General features: G+C 41.2%; 1 protein-coding gene across 2 annotated transcripts in view; it reads left to right on the forward strand.

The window, feature by feature from the left end:
- The first annotated feature begins 14,248 nt into the window (after positions 1-14,248).
- The window catches only part of LOC122058756 (piRNA biogenesis protein EXD1), an 81,759-nt gene continuing 73,772 nt past the window's right edge, over positions 14,249-22,235 (forward strand). Inside the window, exons 1-2 of one of the 2 annotated variants that reach the window (XM_042621429.1) lie at positions 14,249-14,454; positions 16,268-16,443. In XM_042621429.1, coding sequence (XP_042477363.1) covers positions 14,403-14,454; positions 16,268-16,443 — 228 coding nt within the window. In that variant the 5' untranslated portion in view covers positions 14,249-14,402. The remainder of the gene's footprint in view (positions 14,455-16,267; positions 16,444-22,235) is intronic. The other variant, XM_042621428.1, reaches the window with a different exon arrangement.

The raw sequence follows: 22,235 nt of genomic DNA on the forward strand, positions 1-22,235 counted from the left end.
ACTATTCTAGTGAAGACTTAAGTTGTGGAATTAATCATGCCTTAAAATTCTAATTCATGAACAAAAGAGATTTTCTTTATGCTAAAGACAGATTTCCATTCCAAAAATAAAATGTCGAGCTTGGCAATACAAAAGGTAAAAACGAAAAAAAAAATGATGAATGAACATAGGGAGGGAAAAAGAAAAAATAGAGAAAAAGCACATGTGTTTTGCAGAAACAGGAACAGGCCTCTAGGAATCAATGTCCTCAACTGAGCCATACTCAGGGTTATCCACAGGGAACATCGAGGAATCAGGTGCTAACCACGAATTTGCCATCCTCCTGGTGAGATCCTGAATCTTAGTGCCTTGCCGGGCAATCACTTCCTGCTGAGAGCCAACTTGTCTCCTCAAAGAAGCGATTTCCCCATCCTAGGAAATATAAGGAATGGTCAAAATAAGAGACAGTGAAGAAAGAGGACTAAGTCAAAGAAAGGATGATACCTTAAGGAGCACTACATCACAAAGGCCCTAGTGCATTCGCCTAATATCAGCGTAGGCCTCCGGAGACACCTAATAAGGACCATGTCAGCCAAAAGAAGTTAAAAGACAATCAAATGAGAAGTGTTTGGACACTCACACAGTCATAGGGGATAGGTAGTCCAAGGGAGGCGTCTCTATCCAGTCTGCATTTAAGAAGCTTCAGGACACCGTGGTTGGCTGCATCAGGATAAAACCAACCCAGGAAGCCAGGAAAAGGGATGGTGGCCATGTTACGAGACCTACCTGCAACAGTAGAGGGTCCGACAAAGGAAGGGCCAACAACATTTGATTATGGCCGAACAGAAGAGGGGGCCGCAAGGCGTGTCCTCCACTGAAAGAACATCAATCAGAAAAAAGAAAGAAGGATTTGAAATATGAAAAGGATACTCAAGAAGGGAACATACCATTAGGACCAAGGGGGATGCAGACTGTCTCCTCCTCAAGGAAGGCCTCATAATCTCCGGTTATGTTTAAGAAAGAGGCATTCCATACTCCTTCGACTAGCTCCTCAACTGGGTCTTCAGGGATGAGCTCTGGATGATGCATAGTGGGTGGAGGAAGATAAGAAGGAAAGTGTAGATTTACACCAGACCTGTCGAAAGTGACCCTCTCCCCCAAATACCAAGTATGGCCCCAAATACCCCTAAATAGAACCCTATTCTCAGTCAAGACAGGGAACCCAGGATGTTGGAAAGGTCTCTAAGTAACCTACAAGTTCAAAAGAAGCAAGTACAACACAAGACAAAGGGAAACTCAGAGCATATGACTTACCTCAATAAGCTCATTTAAGAGAGAACGAGTGGTGGTCCTTGGAGGATAGTGTCTGCCCCTAAGTATCTGACCATCTCCCCATCTCGTGGCCGTAGGAAAGAATAATGCCTGTGGGTTCTTTAATATGGGGGCCATAATCCCCAAATGCTTATAACACCAAGGCTGATTTGAAAAATCAAGATAAGGAGGTGCAACCAAATGAAAGGAAAGGTGTATGGATGGGGGATTACCCGGATAATGTAGTCCACTCCCTTGAGGCCACAGTCTCTATATTCCAGAAGGTCAAGTGTCTATAGCAAGTATGTGTAGGCTGCCCTGCCCCAATCCCAAGTGTCCAACTCCCAGAGATTCCGGGGAAGGGAGCCAGACGGATGTCTATCCCACCTCGAAGGTCGCTAAAGAGGCATGGACCCACAGCAAACAAGAGAAAAGAATGAGCCAGCTGCGCAATTGTATCGGGATTCACCCTTAGGTCGGGTCTCCACCAACGAGCACTAATGTCACCCAGACAGACAGATGTTTGTTCGGGGGAAATGGCAATGCCAGTCAAGTCCATAAAATCCTCTGCCTCCATGGTCTTAAGCAAAATTAGGGGCCTCCCCTCAAATGGTGTGCCTGTCAAGGCATAGAAGTAGAAAGGTGTGATGGTGATCTCGACTATGGGAAGATGAAAAGAATAGGTGCTCGGCCACCACCGCTCGATCAGGCCTCCTACCAATCTAGGGCTGAACTTCTTGGTCTCTAACAAGGCCAATCTGCTAAAGTAAGATTCATCGATGACATGTTTGACTCTGTAGGGAAGTACCTGGTACCATTCCTGGACTAAGTTGGGATGGCCATATCTAGCCAATGCGGGAGGCCCATTCTCACGAGGCACCTAAAATATATATATATAATAACAAACAACAAAAAAAAAATTATAAAAAAAATGTAAAATGAATAAAAAAAATAGTAAATAAATGCATGATTTTTCAAAGTTAATAAAGACTTACCCATGTGCCCCATACGGAGTTACATATGTGGCCCCGGGTCCCCTAGAGCATCCATCCAGTGTACCAGTCCGTAGGACCCTCACCTCGCCTAGCTAAGGTATCATGACTCTCTATGTCGCCTAGTCGGCGCCCTCCTAGGGAGTCCTTCTCCTCCTTCTCTCAACCATATTTTTTCAAAATTATAAAGAACCCCAAGAAATTCTAAAATTTGCAAAAAATCCTAAAAGATTTCAAATTCTCCAAGTGGCTCCCTCCTCAAGAACTTTGAAGATCTTCAAAGAAAAGATGAAGATCTTCGAAGAGCTTCAAGGGAAACTTGAAGATCTTCGATGGAATTTGAAGAAACTCAACAAAAATGCGAAGAACTTCAAATGATCTTGAAATCTTCAAGGGAATTTAAAAAACTAAGCTAACCCACCCTAACACTCACTCTCAACCCGAAAAATCGGAATGAGAAGTGAGTGGGGGGGGGACCATTTTATTGTTCAAAATTCATATTAAAAAAAAAAACAAATTTCAAAGATTCCAAATTCAAGGTGTAAACCAAAGATTCTTACCACAAAACACAAAATTCAAATCAAATGCAAATCGAATTCCTATCAAACCAAATTCAAGTGAAAAGTAAAATTCTAAACAAATTCAAAAGCAAATCAAGATTCCAATTCAAAGCTCCAAATTCAAGAATCCAAATCAAAGGTGAGAAGACAATAATCAAGAAAGAAAGAATTTAACTGAACCGGACCCAGGAGGCCCAATCTCATTGAATTGGCCCCAAGTGGCCCAATCTCATTTAACCGGCCCTAGGTGAACTGGCCCCAGGCGGCCCAATCTCATTGAACCGGCCCTAGGTGACCCAATCTTATTGAATCGGCCCTAGGTGGCCCAATCTCATTGAACAGGCCCCAGGCAGCCCAGTCTCATTGAACTAGCCCCAAGTGGCCTAATATTATTAAATTGGCCCCAGGTGGCCCAGTCTCACTGGTCAATTCCATAGACTGGTACAAGGAAGCCCAGCCTAGGATAGTCAGGAGTCAATACTAACATTTTCTTTAAGGAGGGCTTAAATCGCTACAAATGATGGCTCAAGAACAAACTTGGATACTAACATCTTTAGCAGGGAGGGTTCAAATCTCTGCAAAACAATGGCTCAACATATTCTACAGGATTGAAAGGTTTCAAATTTCTTTCCTATGATTGATGTCCCAGGTAAGATCCTAAATTTTGAAGTAGTTAAGAGATATTATCTATCACATTTTCAACTCTGTCATTAATGAGCAAGATGACGGCAGTACATGCTCTGGGTGACAAAATGTGGTCATTCTTTTCTTTGCCCTTCAATTGTTAGCACATGCCTCGGCCAAAGAGGGGCATTATGTAAACACCCAATTTTGTCACCCTCCCCTGGCTATGATGACTAAAGGATCGTGGACGTGACCTCTCGCTTTTGATCAACAAAGATGACAATTGACTAAGGTGAGCCAACCCAGAAACATTCTATACTCACCCAAAAATCCCAAAAATCCCATGCGAGAGAAAAAAGGTCCAACTATGACTTCTCATATAAAAAGGAATCCGATCTAAAGCGACCATACGGTTGGATAGTACTCAAAATCATGATTCCAACAATATGTGGTTCATCAAAATTGGACCTTCGGATCTCCCGTAATCATTCCCAGAAGATACACCATACGCACCCACATCGTGCCATGAGCACCCAAATCCCACCCATGTGAACACTCATGCCTTGCCATGAGCGCCCAAACCCCACCTATGTAAGCAGCCAACACCAGCCTCACGTGCCACGCATGCACCAACCTCGTGCTCCCCACGTGCACCAGCCTCATGCACCCCACGTGCACCAGCCTCATGAGCCCCATGTGCACTAGCCTCACGTGCCCCACATGCACCAGCCTTAAGCACCTCACATGCACCATCCTCGCACGCCCTGTGTGCACCATCCCCGTGCACCCCCACCCGCTAGCTCATGTCCCTGCCTGCCACCTCAAGCCCCGCCTACTACTGCATGTCCCCGTATGCATAATAGACAGGGGCGCCTATCATGTATGTGCCCCTGCCAATCGTGCATGCAGCCCCGCACTCACCCACTAGTGACTGGCATCCTCACTCTGATTAACCGGATTTATGATAAAATTCCCTCTTCACCCACTTGTGTACTCCACGTTGCCCCGCTAGCATACCCTACACTGCGACCTTCCATTGGTCAAAAAAGCATCTTTTTCACTCCCTTGGCCAAAAAAGGATATCCATTCATAAAATGCTAAGCTTGGCAAAAGAAAAATAAAGAAAAATGATGAACAAGCATCGGGAGGGAAAAAGAAAAAAAGATATACATATATTTGTGTTTTCAAGAACTGCAGAAACAAATGTCTAGGAGTCAAAATCCTCGTCTAAACTATACTCGGCATCATCCTCGTGGAAGGTCGAAGAACTGGAAGGTGCTAACCCTAAACTCACCAATCTCCGTGTGAGCTCCTCAATCTGCATCTACTACCGGGTAGTCTCTTGTCAATGAGAGCTGACCTATCTTCTTAAGGCATTGTTCTCCCTTTCCTAGGACACGTAGAGAATGATCAAGAAAAGAAGTGACAAAGAACAAGGACAAGGCTAAGAGAAAAAGGATACCTTGTCAACCACCACCTCACACAGACTCTAGTGCATTCTCCTGACTTCATCATAAACCTTCGGAGACACCTGAGGAAGAGCATATCAGTGTAAAAAAAAAAAAGAAGTTAAGAACCAATCAAATGAGAGGTGTTTGGATACTCACACAGTTAATGGAATGGGTACTCCGATAGAAGTGTCTTTGTCTAGTGGGATTCCAGGATGGGTTGCGTTGGGATAGGACCTACCCAGGAAACCATGGAAAGGAATGGTGGCCATTCGGAGGGGTCCATGCACAATAGTAGAAAACCCAGCTTGGGAGGAGGCAGTAGCACCTGCTTGTGACTAACTGGGAGGGGGGTCCACATGTCGTGTCCTCCACTAAAAGAACATCAATCAAAAAAAGGAAAAAAAGAGGGAAAAACATTTGAAATAAGAAAAGGATGATCAAAAGGGGATACATACCAATGGCCCTCTAGGACCAAAAGGAGCGTAGACCATTTCCTCCTCAAGGAAGGCCCCATAATCCCTGTCCTAATCTAAGAAGAAGACATCACATACTCTTTCCGCCAATCTCTCAACCTGACCCGCAAGGATACGTTCTGGATGATGCATAGTAGATGGGGAAAGACAAGGGGGAGTGCACGGTAGGATCGGACCACTTGGATGTGATGCGCACTCCCAAGTACCAAGCATGGCCCCAGATACCCCTAAACAGTACACGGTTCTCTATTAGGTGCTTGGCCCAAACAACTTCGTCAGGGTTAGGAAATCTGAGGTGTCGAAACGGTCTCCAATTAACCTACAAAGTCAAGAAGAGGTAAGTACAAAACAATGCAAAAGGAAATTTGATACCAAACATGACTTACTTCCGTGAGTCCACTCAGGAGAGAATGGGCAGTGGTCCCGAGAGGATGGCACCGATTCCTCAATACCAAGCTATCTCCCCATCTTGTAGCTATAGGAAAGGGTGAGCTTTGAGGATCCTTCAGTAAGGGGGTCATAATCTCTAGGTTTTCATAACACCAAGGCTGAATTGAAAGATCAAAATAAGGAGGTGCAATCAATAAAAAAAAAAAAAAAAAAAAAAAAAGAAAAAAAAGAGAAGGACAGAAGGAAAAATGTGAAGCCCCTGGAGGATGTACCCTGCTCCCTTGAGGCCCCGATATCCATATGATAGCAAATCCAAGGTCCGTAGAAGGTATGCATAGGTGGCCCCACCTCAATCCCAAGAGTCCACCTCCTGAAGGTTTCGGAAGAGGGTAGCCTTGCGAATGTGCACCCCACCTCGGAGATCACTAAAGAGACATTGTGCCATAGTAAATAGGAGGAAATAGCAGGTTATCTGCGTAAAATTACCTGGGTTGACCCTCAGGTCTATTCTCATCCAACGGGCACTGATCACACCTAAACAAATATGTGTCTGATCCTCCTGGATATCAATACCTGTCAAGTCTGCAAATTTCTGTTCTGTCAAAGTCTCAAGAAGGGATAAGGGCCTCTCCCCAAATGGTATGCTTGTCAAAGCATAGAAGCACAGGGGTGTGATAGTAATCTCGCCAGTGGGGAGATGAAAGGAATGAGTACTCGGCCACCACCGTCTCCATCTGAGCTCCCACTAATGCCGAGCTTTTAACGTATTGGTCTCCAGCAAGGTCAATCGACTCAGGTAAGATGAATCTACTAGTCTCTTAACCCTGTGAGGGAGCACCTGGTGCTAGTCCCGGACTGCATTTGGATGACCATACCTGGCCAATGTAGGTGGTACTCCCCCATTGAGCCCTTAAAATAAAAATTAAAAAATGTATATGTAAATGAAAATGAATAAAAAGTTAATAAATAATAATAAATGCGCAAATAATGAAAAACGCAATGACTTACCCATGTGCCCCACACTGAGTTGCATATGGTCCTGGGTCCTATGGAGCGTCCGCCCGATGTACCAATCTACAGGACTGTCATCCCCTAGGAAGATGCACCATTGCTCTCTGTGCCATCCAGCTAGATTTCTCCCCGGGTCCTTCTCTTTTTTCTTTCGGCCATATTTTTCAAAAATTACAAGGAACCCCAAGAAGTTTCATAATTTGCAAAAAGGCCCAGGGAGACTTTAGATTCTCCAAATGGCCCCCTCCTCAAGAACTATGAAGATCTTCAAGGGGAAGATGAAGAACTTCAAAGAAAAACTTGAAGATCTACGAAAAAATGCAAAAAACTTCAAATCTTCGAAAAGATTCAAAAACCCGAGCTCACTCGCTCATGGATCGTTCCCAACTTAGAAAAAATAGGAATAGGGAATGAACAAGAGGGGGGACCATTTTATGGTTAAAAAATTCATCTTCTTAGAAAAAAAAATTGAGATTCCAATTCCAAGGTGTAACTCAAAGATTCTTACCACAAAATACAAAACTCAAAATTTCTTATGGTAGATAAAAATTACATCACATGAAATTGGAAGGTGAAAATCAAATTCAATTGGTAGATAAAAGTTACATCACATAAAAATGGAAGGTGAAATCCAAGTCAAAATTTGTGTGGTAGATGAAAATTACATAAAATTGGAAGGTGAAAATCAAATTCAAGAGGTAGAGATTACATCACATGAAAGTAAAATTTAGGATTCCAAATCAAAAGCCAAAACTCAGGATTTCAAATCAAAAGCCAAATTTCAAGATTCAAAGGTCAAAATTCAAGGTTCCAATCCCATGATTCAAATTCAAAAACTCCAATCAACAAAAAAAATTAAGGAAAGAAAAAAAAGGCCCCAGGTGGCCCAATCTCATTGAACCAACCCCAGGTGGCCCGATCTCATTAATCAATTCCCTAGGCTGGCACATGGAATCCCGGTTAAGGAAAAATCAAGAATCAAATATTTTTCTTTTGCAATATTGAAAGAGCAACGAATTTCTTTCTTGTAATCGATGGTCCCACATAGCCCAAATTGGTTCGAAAGACCCAACCTGGAGACTAAATTCCTAGACTGGCACATGGAAGCCCAGCATGGGAAAATTCAAAGATAAAGTACTAACGTCTTTTGCAGGATTGGAAGAGCAGCGAATTTATTTCCTACAATCAATAGCCCAGGTAAGTCCTAAACTTTAAAAGTAGTTAAGAGATATTACCTATTGCATTTTTTAACTCCGTCATTAGTGAGCAAAATGATGGCAGTACATGCTCTAGGTGACAAAATGTGGTCGTTCTTTTCTTTGCCCTTTGGCTATCAACATAGGCCTCGGCCAAAGAAGAGTATTTTATAGACACTCAATTTTATCACCCTCCTACGGCTATGATGAATTACGAATCTTGGACGCAACTTCTAACTTTCGATTGACAAAGATGATAATTGATTGAGGTAATCCAACCCAGAAACATTCCATGCTCACCCAAAATCCTGAAAACCCTATGCGAGAGAAATGAAGGGTCTAATTATGATGTTTTATATATGAAGGAATTCAGTCCTAGTGACTCTATGGATGCATAGTACTCGGAATTACAATTCCAACGATATATGGTATGTCAAAATCGGACCATCAGATCTCTCGCAATCGCTCTTGGAAAATTACATCCTAGTCCCATGCACCCCACCTACCCCGCATGCCCATGGCTTGCCTTGCACGCACCCCACCTGCCTCGCGTGCCCATGGCTTGCCTCGCATGCACCCCACCTGCCCTGCGCGCCCATGGCTTGCCTCGCACGCACCCCACCAGCCCCACGCACCCATGACCTGCCTCACTTGCACCCCACCCACCCCGTGTGCCTATGGCTTGCCCCGCATGCACCCCGCCCACCTCGTACGACCATGGCCTGCCTTTCTCGTACCCCTACCAGCCTCCAGTGCCCATGCCAGCCTCCAGTGCCCATGCCAAGCTTGAGTGCCAATGCCAGCCTCCAGCTCCCATGCCAGCCTCTAGTGCCCGTGCCCGCGCCCGCCTCCAGCGCCCGTGCCAGCCTTCAATGCCCATGCCAACATCAAGTGCCCATGCCCAACCTCGTGTGCCGCCATCGATGGCTAGAATGTTTGTTCCTATGATCGGATTGGTACCCGCTTGTGCACCCTACACTGTCCCGCTAGTGTACCCTACACCGTGAGCTCCTATTGGCCCAAAAATGCATCTTTTTACCTTATTGGCCCAAAAAAAATTACTTTTCATCCATTGGCCAAAGAAATTTACCCTCCACCCCATTGGCCCAAAATTTCATACTTTCACCCTATTGGTTTAGAAAAATCAATTTTTAACCCCATTGGTTAGGGAAATTTCTCTTTCCTCCCCATTGGTTAAAGAATTCTATAAATACCCCCCTCCCTTTGGTTTCTCACAACACAACACAACACAACACACCACAAACACTCAAGCCTCCTAGGAGTATCCATAGTAGAGAAGCTCTACCCTCTCTCCTCCCCCTCTTGAGGTTTTTCAAGTCTTCGGAGAGATCTTCATAAGATCCGAAGTGTTCTTCGGATCTTCGAAGTGTTCTTTGAGCCTTCGAAACTCTTCAATCATTTACCTTCTTTGAGTGAGATTTTTCTGTAGGAAAAGTTTCCCCTTAGTCTCCCACCCCCTCTTGAGGTTCGTCAAGTCTTCGGAGAGATCTTCATAAGATCTGAAGTGTTCTCTAGATCTTCAAAGGGTTCTTCAGGCCTTTGAAGCTTCTTAATCCTTAGAGTTAGCCTATCCCCAATGGAAGCTTTGTCGGAGTGCCACCTCAGCCTAGCCCTCCCATAGCCTATCCCCAGTGGAAGCCCTACTGGAGTGCCACCTCAGCCTAGCCCTCCCATAACCTATTCCCAGTGGAAGCTTTGTCGGAGTGCCATATCAGCCAAAATCCGAAAGTAGCCCATCCCTAGTAGAAGCCCTGCCGAATCAATACCACAATCAAAATCCGAAAGTAACCATTCCTAGTCGGAACTCTATTTGAATATTATCACAACCAACATCTCTTGAGAAAGGAAGTTGGAGATCAAGCCCATCTTTCCCCTGAGCTAGGAGAATCCAAAAGATAGTTCATGCCGGCACTAATCAGGGTTGCACCCCTCTTGACCCAAAATAGGGGTCAAGCTCAGGTATAATTTCTTGCCTAAATTAGCATAATGTAGGCTTTATATTGACCTTGTTTTAATGTACATAATCATTTAAATTTAGTTACTGTATATATGTGTGATAACTTAGCTATGCATACGGAATAGGAATAATTGAGGAAAATGTTCATTCTTAAGGATCTGGTAGGAAGACTAGTTGAACAGGGTAGAATGGGTGCCTAACACCTTCTCAATTCTACAACCTAACACGTACCCTCAATCTCTGGACCAAACCAACTTTCGGGTCCTTTTTTCAGGAATCGGGCCACCCATGGGTCCTAGGCCCATAATCCTAAGTGGCGACTCCAAACCCTTTTACATGATCCTAATCCCTTGTATTGGACCATCATCAAATCTCCATCTCAATGACGACCTTTACACTCCTGCGAAATAGGCCTCCACATATCTCTGAGCAGCAGTATGGTGATGCGGGGCCCACAGGCAAGCACACACGATACACCCCTTCCCAAAAAAGAGAAAGTGAGGAGAGAGGGCTAAATGCAACCAAGGGAAGGTCTTTCTCTAGCTGCTACCTTAAGTACAAACTTTTTTTTTTTTGTAAGTTTTATTTCAATTTTGCTTTTATGTGATGTATTTTATGTTTTCCCTAACCCCTATCCTATTATAGATTCTACAGGGTTTAATCTTGCAAGTTGTGTGTGATTAGAGCATTGCACTTTGATACCACTGTTGTCATGTCCCGTTCATATAGAGCCAAAACGGTGACAGGGTAACCCAAAACCACCAGGATCATCTGATACAGTAACCACAGCACAACAAGCCACATATAATCTTAGAAATAAAATAATGTAATTCAGCGGAAGTCTTGTCATATATGTATACCTATAAATTTCCCCACGTACTCTTGATACTCAAAATATTATACATAGTATATTTACATGTGGGCCCGTAGGCATGATATTTACACAAGAAATAACAATTTAATTATCGAGAGCACAAAAAGAGGTATATACCAAAAGAATAAAAAAGAAGAAATGTGTTCGGTGTTAACTACTATTGTCCCACAACACAACTCTCGCACGGGCATCCAGCTCCCTGATCAAATCCTTCTAGGACCCACCAATCCCCCACTGGAGGTTCATCGGTGGACCTCGGCACTTGTTCCTCTATTGGGAATCCTGTAAAATCATTTAAAAAGGTGTGTACATAGAGGTGAGCTCACTAGCTCAGTAAATGGAAAGCAAGACTCACACAAGCAATACTGTATGCATGAGATTCATTTAGTCCCATCGATCTAAGCAACATTACTAAGTCATAGGTTACATGCTACTCATAACCACAGTGCATATATGCCCCAGATTCGAGACGCGTTCTCCATCCCACGATACGCCCATAGGATTTTCGGAGAATGCCAACTGTGAGCACTCGAAAAAATAAATCGTGGTTGAACCATAGTAAAAAAGTAAATCATGGCCAAACCACGGCAAAAAATAAAAGTAGTACGATTGGTCATTTGAATGTATCACCAAGGTTTTCAACTGTCCTAGTGATCAGCCAGACGTACTTCCAACCACCAAGGCAGTCCGAGATCGCCGCTTCCCTTTCGATGATAACCCAACACCTAAACCCCTGTTGGGAAGGGTCGTAACACGAGGGAATGTCAAATCCTAACCATATGCACCTATATGAGATAGTACGACTGCATAGTACTTTAATGCCCCATTTCACAGTGTACCAATGCATTCATTTCCAAGCTGACTACGAAATCTAGTCTAACAACTTATCACATGCTCAATTAACCATCACCATCCAACAAATGAATAATCTATGATTATAATTCAATGCAAAGAAACAACATTGAAATTCACGATACAACATATGAATTCAGAAATGCATCCTATGGTAGACAAGTAGATGTATGAAGATGGCATGATGATATATATACAAGATGAGGATAATGATAGAAATATTCCCAAATTAATATCAACGTCCTCTCCCCAGTTACCTATTCTTGCACGGGAATATACGTACAGGATATGGGTAAGTTATGGTATGTGAAGATGAATGTCTCGAAACCTAACATAGATAAGAACTTAAAATACATCTATTTCGAAATTATAAGACATGGCCACGATGCGTTTAATAACACGAAGAAGACTATCGATGAGTTTGAGTTCAAATGGAGCTCATTTGGACTATAGGTTGGTCCTCCTACCCATCTGTGCAAACTGCCCAAGCAGACAGCACCCAGACATAAACCGGCTGGTCATACTGGTGGGTCTAGTACTCGCTGGTCCTACCCGTCGGTAAGACCCCGAGGCTAACCCAAAATCAGTGGGTCCTACCGACGGGTCTTGGTACCCAGACCTGCTGGTAGGACCCTGAAGCCCAGGCAAGACTAGTGGGTTATACTGGCGAGTCTAGGTACCCGCTAGTCTTACTTGCCTGTAAGCTTAGAAGCCCAGGTAAGACTGGGAGTCACACTAGTGGGTCTGGCTACCCGTCGGTGCTACCCACCAGTGTTCAACGGGTTCTGCTGAACTTCTTTTCTTCTTCATCCCACCCCTTGGGAATCCAAGGGGGTTGTTCCAACCTCATTTCTCACACATTTTTTGCTTCATCCACCTTATTATACTATATATTTAAGTTCAATCAAGGTTTTTGGGAACAAAATCATACCTTGGCTCAAGAAACCCCAAAAACCTAGGATCATCTTTCCTAACACAAAATGTCACCACAATACCTTCAAATCTCTGTTTCCTTCCTTAAACCTTCAAAGAAATCACATAAGGTTTCTATTAACCCTTTGATTTGACCATACATAAGAGGGTTTCATCATATTCCAAGGGTTTATGACATTATTGACCTCAATACGTTGATCTCAAGGCAGCGATCACTATTCTGGCGATGAAGAGGCAAGATACGGCCTCAAAAATCAAGGTGGAACACTTCTTCTCTCTTCCTTCTCTTCTCCTTCCTCTTTTCTCCCTCTTCTTTACTCCTCTTGCCAAACTCTTGCTGAAATCATAAATGAGAGAGAGAGAGAGAGAGAGAGAGAGAGAGAGAGAGAGAGAGAGAGAGAAGTAAATGGCTATTTATACCTTGGGTCATAAATATCTATCAAGGCTTGTTTGGTTTTGTCACTCTTTGGCCCAAATCACATTAAATCGTGATACAGGGCGAAATAGTCAGCATTATCGGGCACACGTGATTACATTACGACGGGGAACTCGAAATACACATGCTCACCTAATTTGGGCTTGCTGGGACCCACGTTTCCCTACAGGTGGGTCACACTGGGGGGTTCGCACCCACCAGTGACCACCCACCAGTTGGTCAAAACAAGGCTAATCTTACCATATTTTGGTGGGAAATGGGTTCTTAATACGTATCCCACTCCCGCCACCTATCGTGGACTAAGTTCTCATTATCCAATAAGATATCATACTTTTCCTATTCGTACATAGCTTTATGATATGTGCAAGGGCAAGACTTAGGCGTGCGAATCACTTCGGGTACTGACTCAATCTTGTCCGACCACCCTGTATTTGACGTCACCCTTACTATCATACACCATAGGGTACCCATGTCAACCCTTTCCGGTTCGAACCATACATGACCAAACCGAACCAACTTGTCAATAAACTTGGTTTAGGCAGCAGGGATCTACAACAGGAGGCCCCCTGCTTAGCGGGAGTGTAGAAGGGTGCAAGCCCCCGCTTGAATTTTTTATTTAATGACAGTTTTGCACTTTCTGGATTAGGATTTTTTGCTCTATATTTATAGCGAGGTTTTCTTTCTCTATAATGCAAACAATACTGAGAGGAGTGAGGACGAACGTTGTAACCCTATTCTCCACTGATAGTAGAAGCATGATCTCATCTCATTGAGGACGTAGGCAATCTTGCCGAACCTTGTAAACCTGTGTGCATCGCTTGTTCTTGTTTTTTCATTATCTTCTACATTGTTTTAGGGTTGCGTTTCTACGAGGTTGACTCATTGATTGAATGAAAGTCTCCCTACCATGGACAAATAGAATTCGAGGGTCGGGTCATTTGGTTGGACTGATCAGTTCGATATTTTTCCAGTCTGCAAAAACCCCCAATTTGAAACAATAGATAAGGGTTCGGTTTTTTCATAAAAAAAAAAAGGTTTGGGTTTTGGGTTATTCCGGTTTTGTTTGATTGATTCCGGTCGGGTTGGATTTTGACACCCTTAAGAGGAGGATAAGCTCAAGCTCAGGTCTGATCGTCTCGGCTGGTTGACAACCGGTTGATACAAGTACGAGATAAGGGGACCATGGCCTGAAAACTTTGATTGCCTCATGGGACATGTGTGTGTAATTACTAAATCGGGTTGGGGAAAACTGGAAAAAGGAAATCCAGAGATCAAACTTCCGATTTTTATCCTTTCCATTGGGCTTCTTACAAGATTTTGACCCCCTAGGAGGGGCGATCACATGGCTTCTGCTCCTTCTCATCAGACTTACGTTCCTATCCCTTCAGACTCAGGTACTTATGTGTTATTGCGTGTTTCCTTCTGATCGAAACTATGAAATTGCAACATTCTGAACTTTTTGGCTTCGTGGGTTTTATTAATTATATACCTTTTGTTTTGGGTTTTCGGCTGACTGTTGATTATTTGTTGTGCGTGGAAGCTGCACTTTTTTGGATTGTTATGTTGTTGGAGCTCGTGTGCTTATCGTTTCTCAATTTCGTTTCTTCTTCTCGTTTTCCTATTGTTTCAGACATGTGTTTTATTGCAGTATACGCTACTGTTTCTTGCAGTTAATTTAATTTAATTTATTTTATTTTTGTTCGGCTTTGAATAAAAGTTGGATTTTGGGACTGGAGTTATCATCTGTTGTTCATGAGGTGGGGTTTTTTTTTTTTGGGTGTGTGTGTGTGGATTGACTTTGGCCTTTGATGGTTTTAAACTTGGATCATGTAGCTTGTTTCTGAACGTGACCATTTCGTCTATAGACAGAAACATTTCAGCTCTGGACTTTATATAATTTAGGCATCTGATTTATTGCTCCTGATAGCTTAGCTCAAAGTGGTGTTGATGATTTATGTGATTCACCTGGCTTGTGGCATGACAAAGAGTAGTTTTTATGAAAATTAATGTCTCATTGAGGTGGCTATGTTATCTCTTGTCCAGGGAGATTAAATGGCGTCTGTGGATCATAGCCTTCTCTGCAATGTTATTGTATAACTTTTGAATGATTTGAGGTTTGCAAATTTGACTTCTATGTCACGCAACCTGTTATTATTTATTTTAGATTTTTTAGTTTTCTTTATTTAATTATTACGGTTGGCGAAAGATCTTATGGATGGCGCAACTAGCTGTACCATGCGGAAGGATGGTGTGGCAATTCCAACAGTTGGATATCTAGGAAATGGTCTGGATAATGCACTTGTTTAATTTCATGCTCAAATTCGATCATATAATTTTCCTCTATTAGCATGCACCCTCTTGGTAGGCCTTGATTAGCTTTCTTTGACCATTTTGCCAAATCAATTAGGGCTGAAATTTAGACTTGTGGGAAGCAGACCCTGGGACCCGGCCCCTTCTTACCTGTGCCATGGCTAGTGTGCGGTCCATTGATACCTTATGGACCTGCCCATCCATAAAACCTGCTCCCTTCACAGTTTATCCTTTTCTATGCTTTGTTTATTGTTTACTATTCCTTTGTTTTTTCCCCTGAAAGCATGAGGGATGGGATGCTGGAGAGACAACAGTACGTCATACTAATACGCCATTACTCCTAAGTACCAAGTTGTTGGGTGAGGAAATTGGGAGAGGAACTACAGGGGGAGAAGTGTTTTTTTATGCTAATAAACCTTGACAAGTAATAATGCAATGACTTGTGAGGTTCATTTTCCTCCCTCCTCAGTCTTTAGATCTTATTCACGGGTTATCTAGTTGAAGGGATTATACTTGATGGGGGGGAGCTGGGAGGGGAGTTGAAGGGATATTAATTGGTTTTATACTTGATTGAACATAACAACATGAACAACTGAGTGTTGTAATGACCGTACCATAGTCATTCCTTCATTTTCTGTTGGTCCTCATCTATCTGGTTGCTTTTGTTGTGATTTCATTTGTAATTGTTGGAATTCATGCTTTTATGGATTATTAACTGCGATATTTGTGAATTAAATTAAGTCAACTCAAATCTACACTCGTTATGCTCTTCAGTTTTCCTTCTTGACCTGTTCGCTGCTCACTTTTTCTCACTCTTTTCCTTATTGATGTCGTGTTTAAATTTCATCTTTTTATTCGGAATTCAGCTAATTTTTGATGTCTTTTTATACTTTACAGGTGGAAAATGTGAAGACAATGATGTGAGATTTTCACCAGTTCCCATCCACATTGTCACCCATTCATCTCAACTTCCACCTGAATTTTTGGAACCCTCTCCTGACAGGCATTTGGTCATTGGTTTTGATTGTGAGGGTGTTGACCTTTGTCGATATGGAACTCTCTGTATCATGCAGGTACAGGATGATTTGTAACTTCTCTTTGCCCTTGAAAACCAGTGTCATACGTAGATTAGTCACTAGAATAACAAAATCAAACTCTTCTTTGTTAAGTTTATGTATTGTGTCAGTTATATGAAAAATTGAACACTAATATAATGTGCACTTACAAAGGTCTGAATATGAAGCACATATAAAGAATGAATTTTCATGGCTTCATCTCATGATTCTCATAGCAATTACATTGTTTTTTATTGCATTAATGATACTTCTTGGTACTTATATTTTTGTAATTTAAGAAACTACGTGGGATGCTGTTTATGGCTAGCTGTAGTCTTGTAGATACACAAGGGGTTTAGATGCCTTTGCCAAAGATGAAAGTGTATTGTATGAAGAAAAGTAGATTTTGAGCTTTCCATTTTTTCATTTTTAGATTCTCATATTGTTCTGTTGAGCATGGCCCTTTAAGGATGCCTTCTTAGTTTCTCTAAAGAAAAAGGAAAATAAAGAAAAGGATGAAGGTTTTCTAGCCTAGCAGGTATAGAGAGTTTCTGTAGATTGGCACAAATATCTGCCATGTGGTAGTTATTTGGCAGGCTGAAATTTTGTGGACAGGGCCTGAAGGTCCCCTGCTGACATGTCAAGTTTCGGCCAAAACATGATTCAGATTCATCACCGAAAGAGGCTTGTTTTATTAGGAATAAACGTAGGGTTGGGTTCCATACATGTTGGTCCTTCGATCCCATGTGTTTGAGTATAGTAGGCCACTTTTATGGGTCTAAACTGGGGGTATTAAGGTTGCAGACGGGATTTGCTGATTTCTTTCCTTTTACATTAGTTTTCTTTTTAGTTGGGTTCAATTTAAGTTGTTTGTCTTTGTTATTAGGGTTTAACTTATTAGTTGAGTCAAGTCATTAGTTTCCTTTTTTTGCTTGTTTCTATTTTCAGTTTTTAGAAACTTATGTAATAAGCATCCAATTAGAAGTTTCCATTTTTGAGACTTTCCAAATTGGAGGACTTGCCCCCCTTTTGTTTTAACTATAAGTACAAGCATGGAGGTTCCTATAGCTCCAAGATTTGAAGATAACAATTGCTGTAGCTGCAGCTGCTGCTGCCTTCTCCATGGAGATTTGTCTTGTGTTTGATCAAGGCTGATGGAACTGGTGTTTGATCCAATTGACTTTTTGCAATGTGAAGCCCAAGAGGTTCTCTTCTTCAAGCCATCTTCTTCTTTTTTCCATTACTCAAAGATCTACTACTGCTGCAACCACCAACAGGTATTTGAATCTGGTCCTTTCGCAGTTCTCCCAGAAATTCTAGAATTTCTTGCTCTCTAATCCTTCTCTCTCCTGGACAAACCAACCATCTGATTAGGCTCAAATTTGGATCGAAGATGCACCCCATATTGTGAGGCTCGACCAAAATTACAGCCCTATCAGACCACCTGATTTTAAGTTATTGAAAATCCCCTCAATTATGTTCTGTAGTGACTGTACCCTGTTTTTAGACTTGAGACTGAAATTGATAGCAGGGATATGTTTGTTTCCGATTTCTTTGGTGTTTAGACGTATTTTTCCATACTATTACTGATCCTATTTCATCATGTAAACTAACCTTTCATATATGTTCCTGATCTGATCCAGAAACCATAATTTTGAGATCGGTATTCTGACCCTTGATCTGTTTTCATCCTTTGATATGATCTGTTATTATATTGCCTGTTGTGCTTGATTTTGGCATGTTCTCTGAGATTGTCATGTAGCATTGGGATTAGGTTACTTGTCAACCTAGTTTTACATTAAAACAAAGTTGGCCAAGTGGTAAAACAAGGTTCGAAAATCTAGTGGAAAATGAAATTATTCTAAAAAGAAATGGATGGCTGAAAATACAAGGAAATATTTGAACACATGGAAGGGTATATGGTTGAATTTAAGTCTGAAATTTGACATGTGGCCAATCTAGTCTATTATCTAGGTATCCATTTGCTCAAGATTGCCGGATCACCCTCTCACATGAAAAAACATGGTATTAGTCTAGGATACTCTCTAGTCTTGTGGCAATAGAAAAACGATTGCACAAAGAGGGGAAAAAAAAAAGGAGCCATGAAATTGCACAGATACATTCCTACTTTACCGTTTATAATATAGTCAATTGAGAGTTGGCTTTCAGAGTAGTGTTTGAGTTATTGGACTAACTAATTTGCCTTAAAACTAGATGAATGATGTGTAATTAGCTTCTAAACCACTTTCTACTTCCTGTCAGTTAGGAGTGAAGGAACCATCTAGGATGAATTGTATACGATACTGCCTATTGTGTCAGTGATGCAGATCTGAAAACCTACTATAGGAGATCCAAGAGAGGCCAGCCTAGTGTAGCCTAGTTTGTTTAGTTTTTTAATTTCTGTTTTAAGCTAGTTTCTTAGTGTTTTAAGTTAGTTCTCTTTTGTTTAAGTGTTTATGTTTGCTTAAATGGACTTCTTTAGAGGAAATAAGCCATAGGTTGGGTTATATCTGTGTTGGGCCTTTGATCCCATGGGTTTACATTGTAATGGGCCACTTTAATGAGCCTATAATTTGTGTAGAGGCTAGGCATACGGAATAAGTTAGTTAAGTGATATTTTAAGTTGTTAGATATTTTATTTGCTTCTGAATAGAGTTCACATTAAAGTTTATATAGGCTAATTAAACTTTAAAAGTGATTGTGTATTGTAATGTGGAGTCAGCTAGGGATCTTCCAAGCCAACTCCATCTCAAACTCTTTCTTTTAGTTGCTAATAAAAGCAAACCATGAGCTTATTTCTTACCTATGATTTTGATTTTGAAACAATAAGCTATTGTTGCTCTTCTTCTCCATTTGTGAACACCATCCCTTGTGTTCAAGGTTTGAGATCTCGATCTCGCTAAACCAAAAAAGAGAGATCTGGTGAGATCTCGTATTTTTTCCCTGTCGACGCGGTGGTTGGTCTAGGTGGCCATATGGTTGTTGTAGCCCATAAAACTTGTCATTTACCCTATTTTAGGCCTTCTAAACACAATGGAAGCATCATTTTTTTTTTTTAAAATCAAACCGAAATGATACTTTGACTTGATACCCTATGTAAATAGTCTTCGGGCCCTTCAGCCTAGGCTATTCCACGATAAAAACAAATAATTATTGACCATGTTTCTATGAAAAAATGGTTTTGAGAAGTTGTTTTTACCTAAAACTGCTCTGGAGAAGAAAATGATTTCCAAAGGTTGATAATGAAGTGATAATCTCCAATCTCCAAGTGTTAAAGTTGTTAATCTACACTATAGAGGAGAAATTTGGCAAGAAAATCCACCAAAAGTTCATTTTTTCTTCACTGCAGGGCGAGATATGTCAAGTTATGTTGAGTTGGGTCGAGTTGACGGTCGAAATTATATATGTGCCCCATGTGATTTGGTCTTGAGAGGAGTCGAGAGATCTCGACAAAGATATTGCACTTTTTACATATTGCCTCTCAACTCGTTTCGCCATTTTCAAATAGTGAGATAATAGGGCGAGATCTTGCCGAGTTTTTAAACCATGCTTGTGTTTGATCTAAGCTGGTTGGTGTTCTATTCTTCCGACCACCTTGCGGTGTGAAGCTCGAATGTTTTTCGCTTGTAATTATTTTTCTTCCTCCCTCTTCTCAAATGCAAGGGTTTTTTTTTTTTTTTTTTGACATGAATTACAGCTGAGGGAGTCTGACCATCAGATCATCCTTACTTTTTGAAGAGTTGTTCATCATCTCGTAAAAGACCTTCGACCAGAAATTCTCACTGATCAGAGTTACTGATCTGGAGATATTTCTTATTTCCAATTCTGCCCTTGTTTTCAGAGTTGAATCCTTTTCTCTCTGACTGGTGAATCGATTTACATGTTCTGTTAGGTCATTAATTCTGAGATCTACTTCTTAATAACAGTGTTTATCTAACTTTATAATTCTGCTGTTTGTTTTTTAATCAGAACTGTGAATTGACTGATATATCCTTCTCTAAAAGAAATTAGGATTGTTTAGTTGTTCCAGATCCAATCGTTGGATCGATCTGAATTTTTACCTTGAGTTCTGTTCCAGTTTGACCATTTGATTTTGCTATTTGGTAGTTCTCCCTAATCTGGAATTTTATTCTGAGTCATGAATCTGTTTGAGAGAAAGGAGTAAGATTTTGACCATGTGAGATGTGTTAAAAACTTAAAATTGATGATGATAGAGTTCTAATAAGTGATGAATGCATTATGAAGAGATGGGAAAAACTAATTCTTTGGTCTACTAAATGGAGACATTCAGAGTAAGAGTGACCTAGAAGAATGCATTACTTATCAAGAGACACCACACGTTATAGATATATACGAAAGGATAGAGTGACTGAAGTTATAAAAGCCTTGAGAAAGATGAAAGTAGGCAAGATACCAAGCCCTGATGAGGTCCCAATAGAGGTGTGGGAAAACTTAGGATTATTTTGGTTAACCAATCTTTTTAACAAAATTTTGAACACAAGGACAATGTTAGATGATTGGAGGAGAAGCACTGTAGTTCCAATCTACAAAAATAAAAGTGATATTCAGAGTTGCAATAACTATGGAGGTATAAATTTAATGAGCCATACGATGAAACTGTGGGAGAAGGTTATTAAAGCACACCTGAGAAGAGAAACTACTACCTCGGAAAACAAATTTGGTTTTATGCTTGGTAGATCCACAAAAAAACTATGTACTTACACAGGAGGCTACTAGAAAGATTTAGAGCCTGCAAGAAGGATCTCCATTTGGTCTTTATTGGCCTAGAAAAAGCATATGATAAAGTTCCTAGAGAGCTAATCTGACATGTACTAGAGAAGAGAAGGGTATTGAGTAAATATGTAGACATAATTTAAGATATGTGAGGACATGGTGACTAGTGTGAGATCTGTGGGAGGGTAAGGAAGTGATTTCTTAGTTACAATTGGGCCACATTAAGGATTTTCTTGAAGCCTTGTTTGTTTGCGCTTATCATATATGATTTAATTAGGAACATTCAAGAAGGTTCCGTGGTGTATGCTCTTTGCTAATGATATTGTTTTGGTGGAGGAGATAAAAACTGGGATTAACATTAAACTAGAGCCATGGAGATTAACCTTGGAATCGAGAGGTTTTAAGATAAGTAGAAAGAAGACGAAGTATATGATGTGTAAATTTAGTCACACTATGATGGATAATGAAATGGTGAAAATTGAGGAGAGAGAGAGGTACCACAAAGTGATCGTTTTAGGTATTTAGGGTCCATCATTAATAAAGAAGGTGATATAGAGGATGATGTTTCACAGAGGATTAAAGTGGGATAGATGAAATGGAGAGGTGTATCCTGAGTGTTGTGTGACTGATGCATTCCTTTAAAGCTTAAAGGAAAGTTTTATAGGACAGTCGTTAGACCGGTTATATGATATATGGGGCAGAATGCTAGGCAGTTAAGAAGTGCCATATAGATAAGTTATGCGTAGCAGAGATGAGGACGTTGAGATGGATGTGCGGCAAAACTAAGAAGGAGAAAGTAAGTAATGACCATATTAGAGATGATTTCGGAGTTTCCTCGATTTATTATAAGCTTCGAGATAACTGTTTGAGGTAGTATGACCATGTTCAATGGGAGGCCTTAGGGTGCACTAGTAAGGAGGAGTGATCTGATTTAGGCTGAAGGAGAGCTAAAATAGTTAGGGGCAAGCCTAAAATGACCATAGGATAAGTAGTGAGGAAAGACATGCATAGTTTAAGTATTTTCCCAAGTATGACCTCGAATAGATCTGGTTGGAGGGCAACAATCCATTTAGCTG

Source organism: Macadamia integrifolia, chromosome 13 (genome assembly GCF_013358625.1).
Source record: "Macadamia integrifolia cultivar HAES 741 chromosome 13, SCU_Mint_v3, whole genome shotgun sequence".
Taxonomy (NCBI): domain Eukaryota; kingdom Viridiplantae; phylum Streptophyta; class Magnoliopsida; order Proteales; family Proteaceae; genus Macadamia; species Macadamia integrifolia.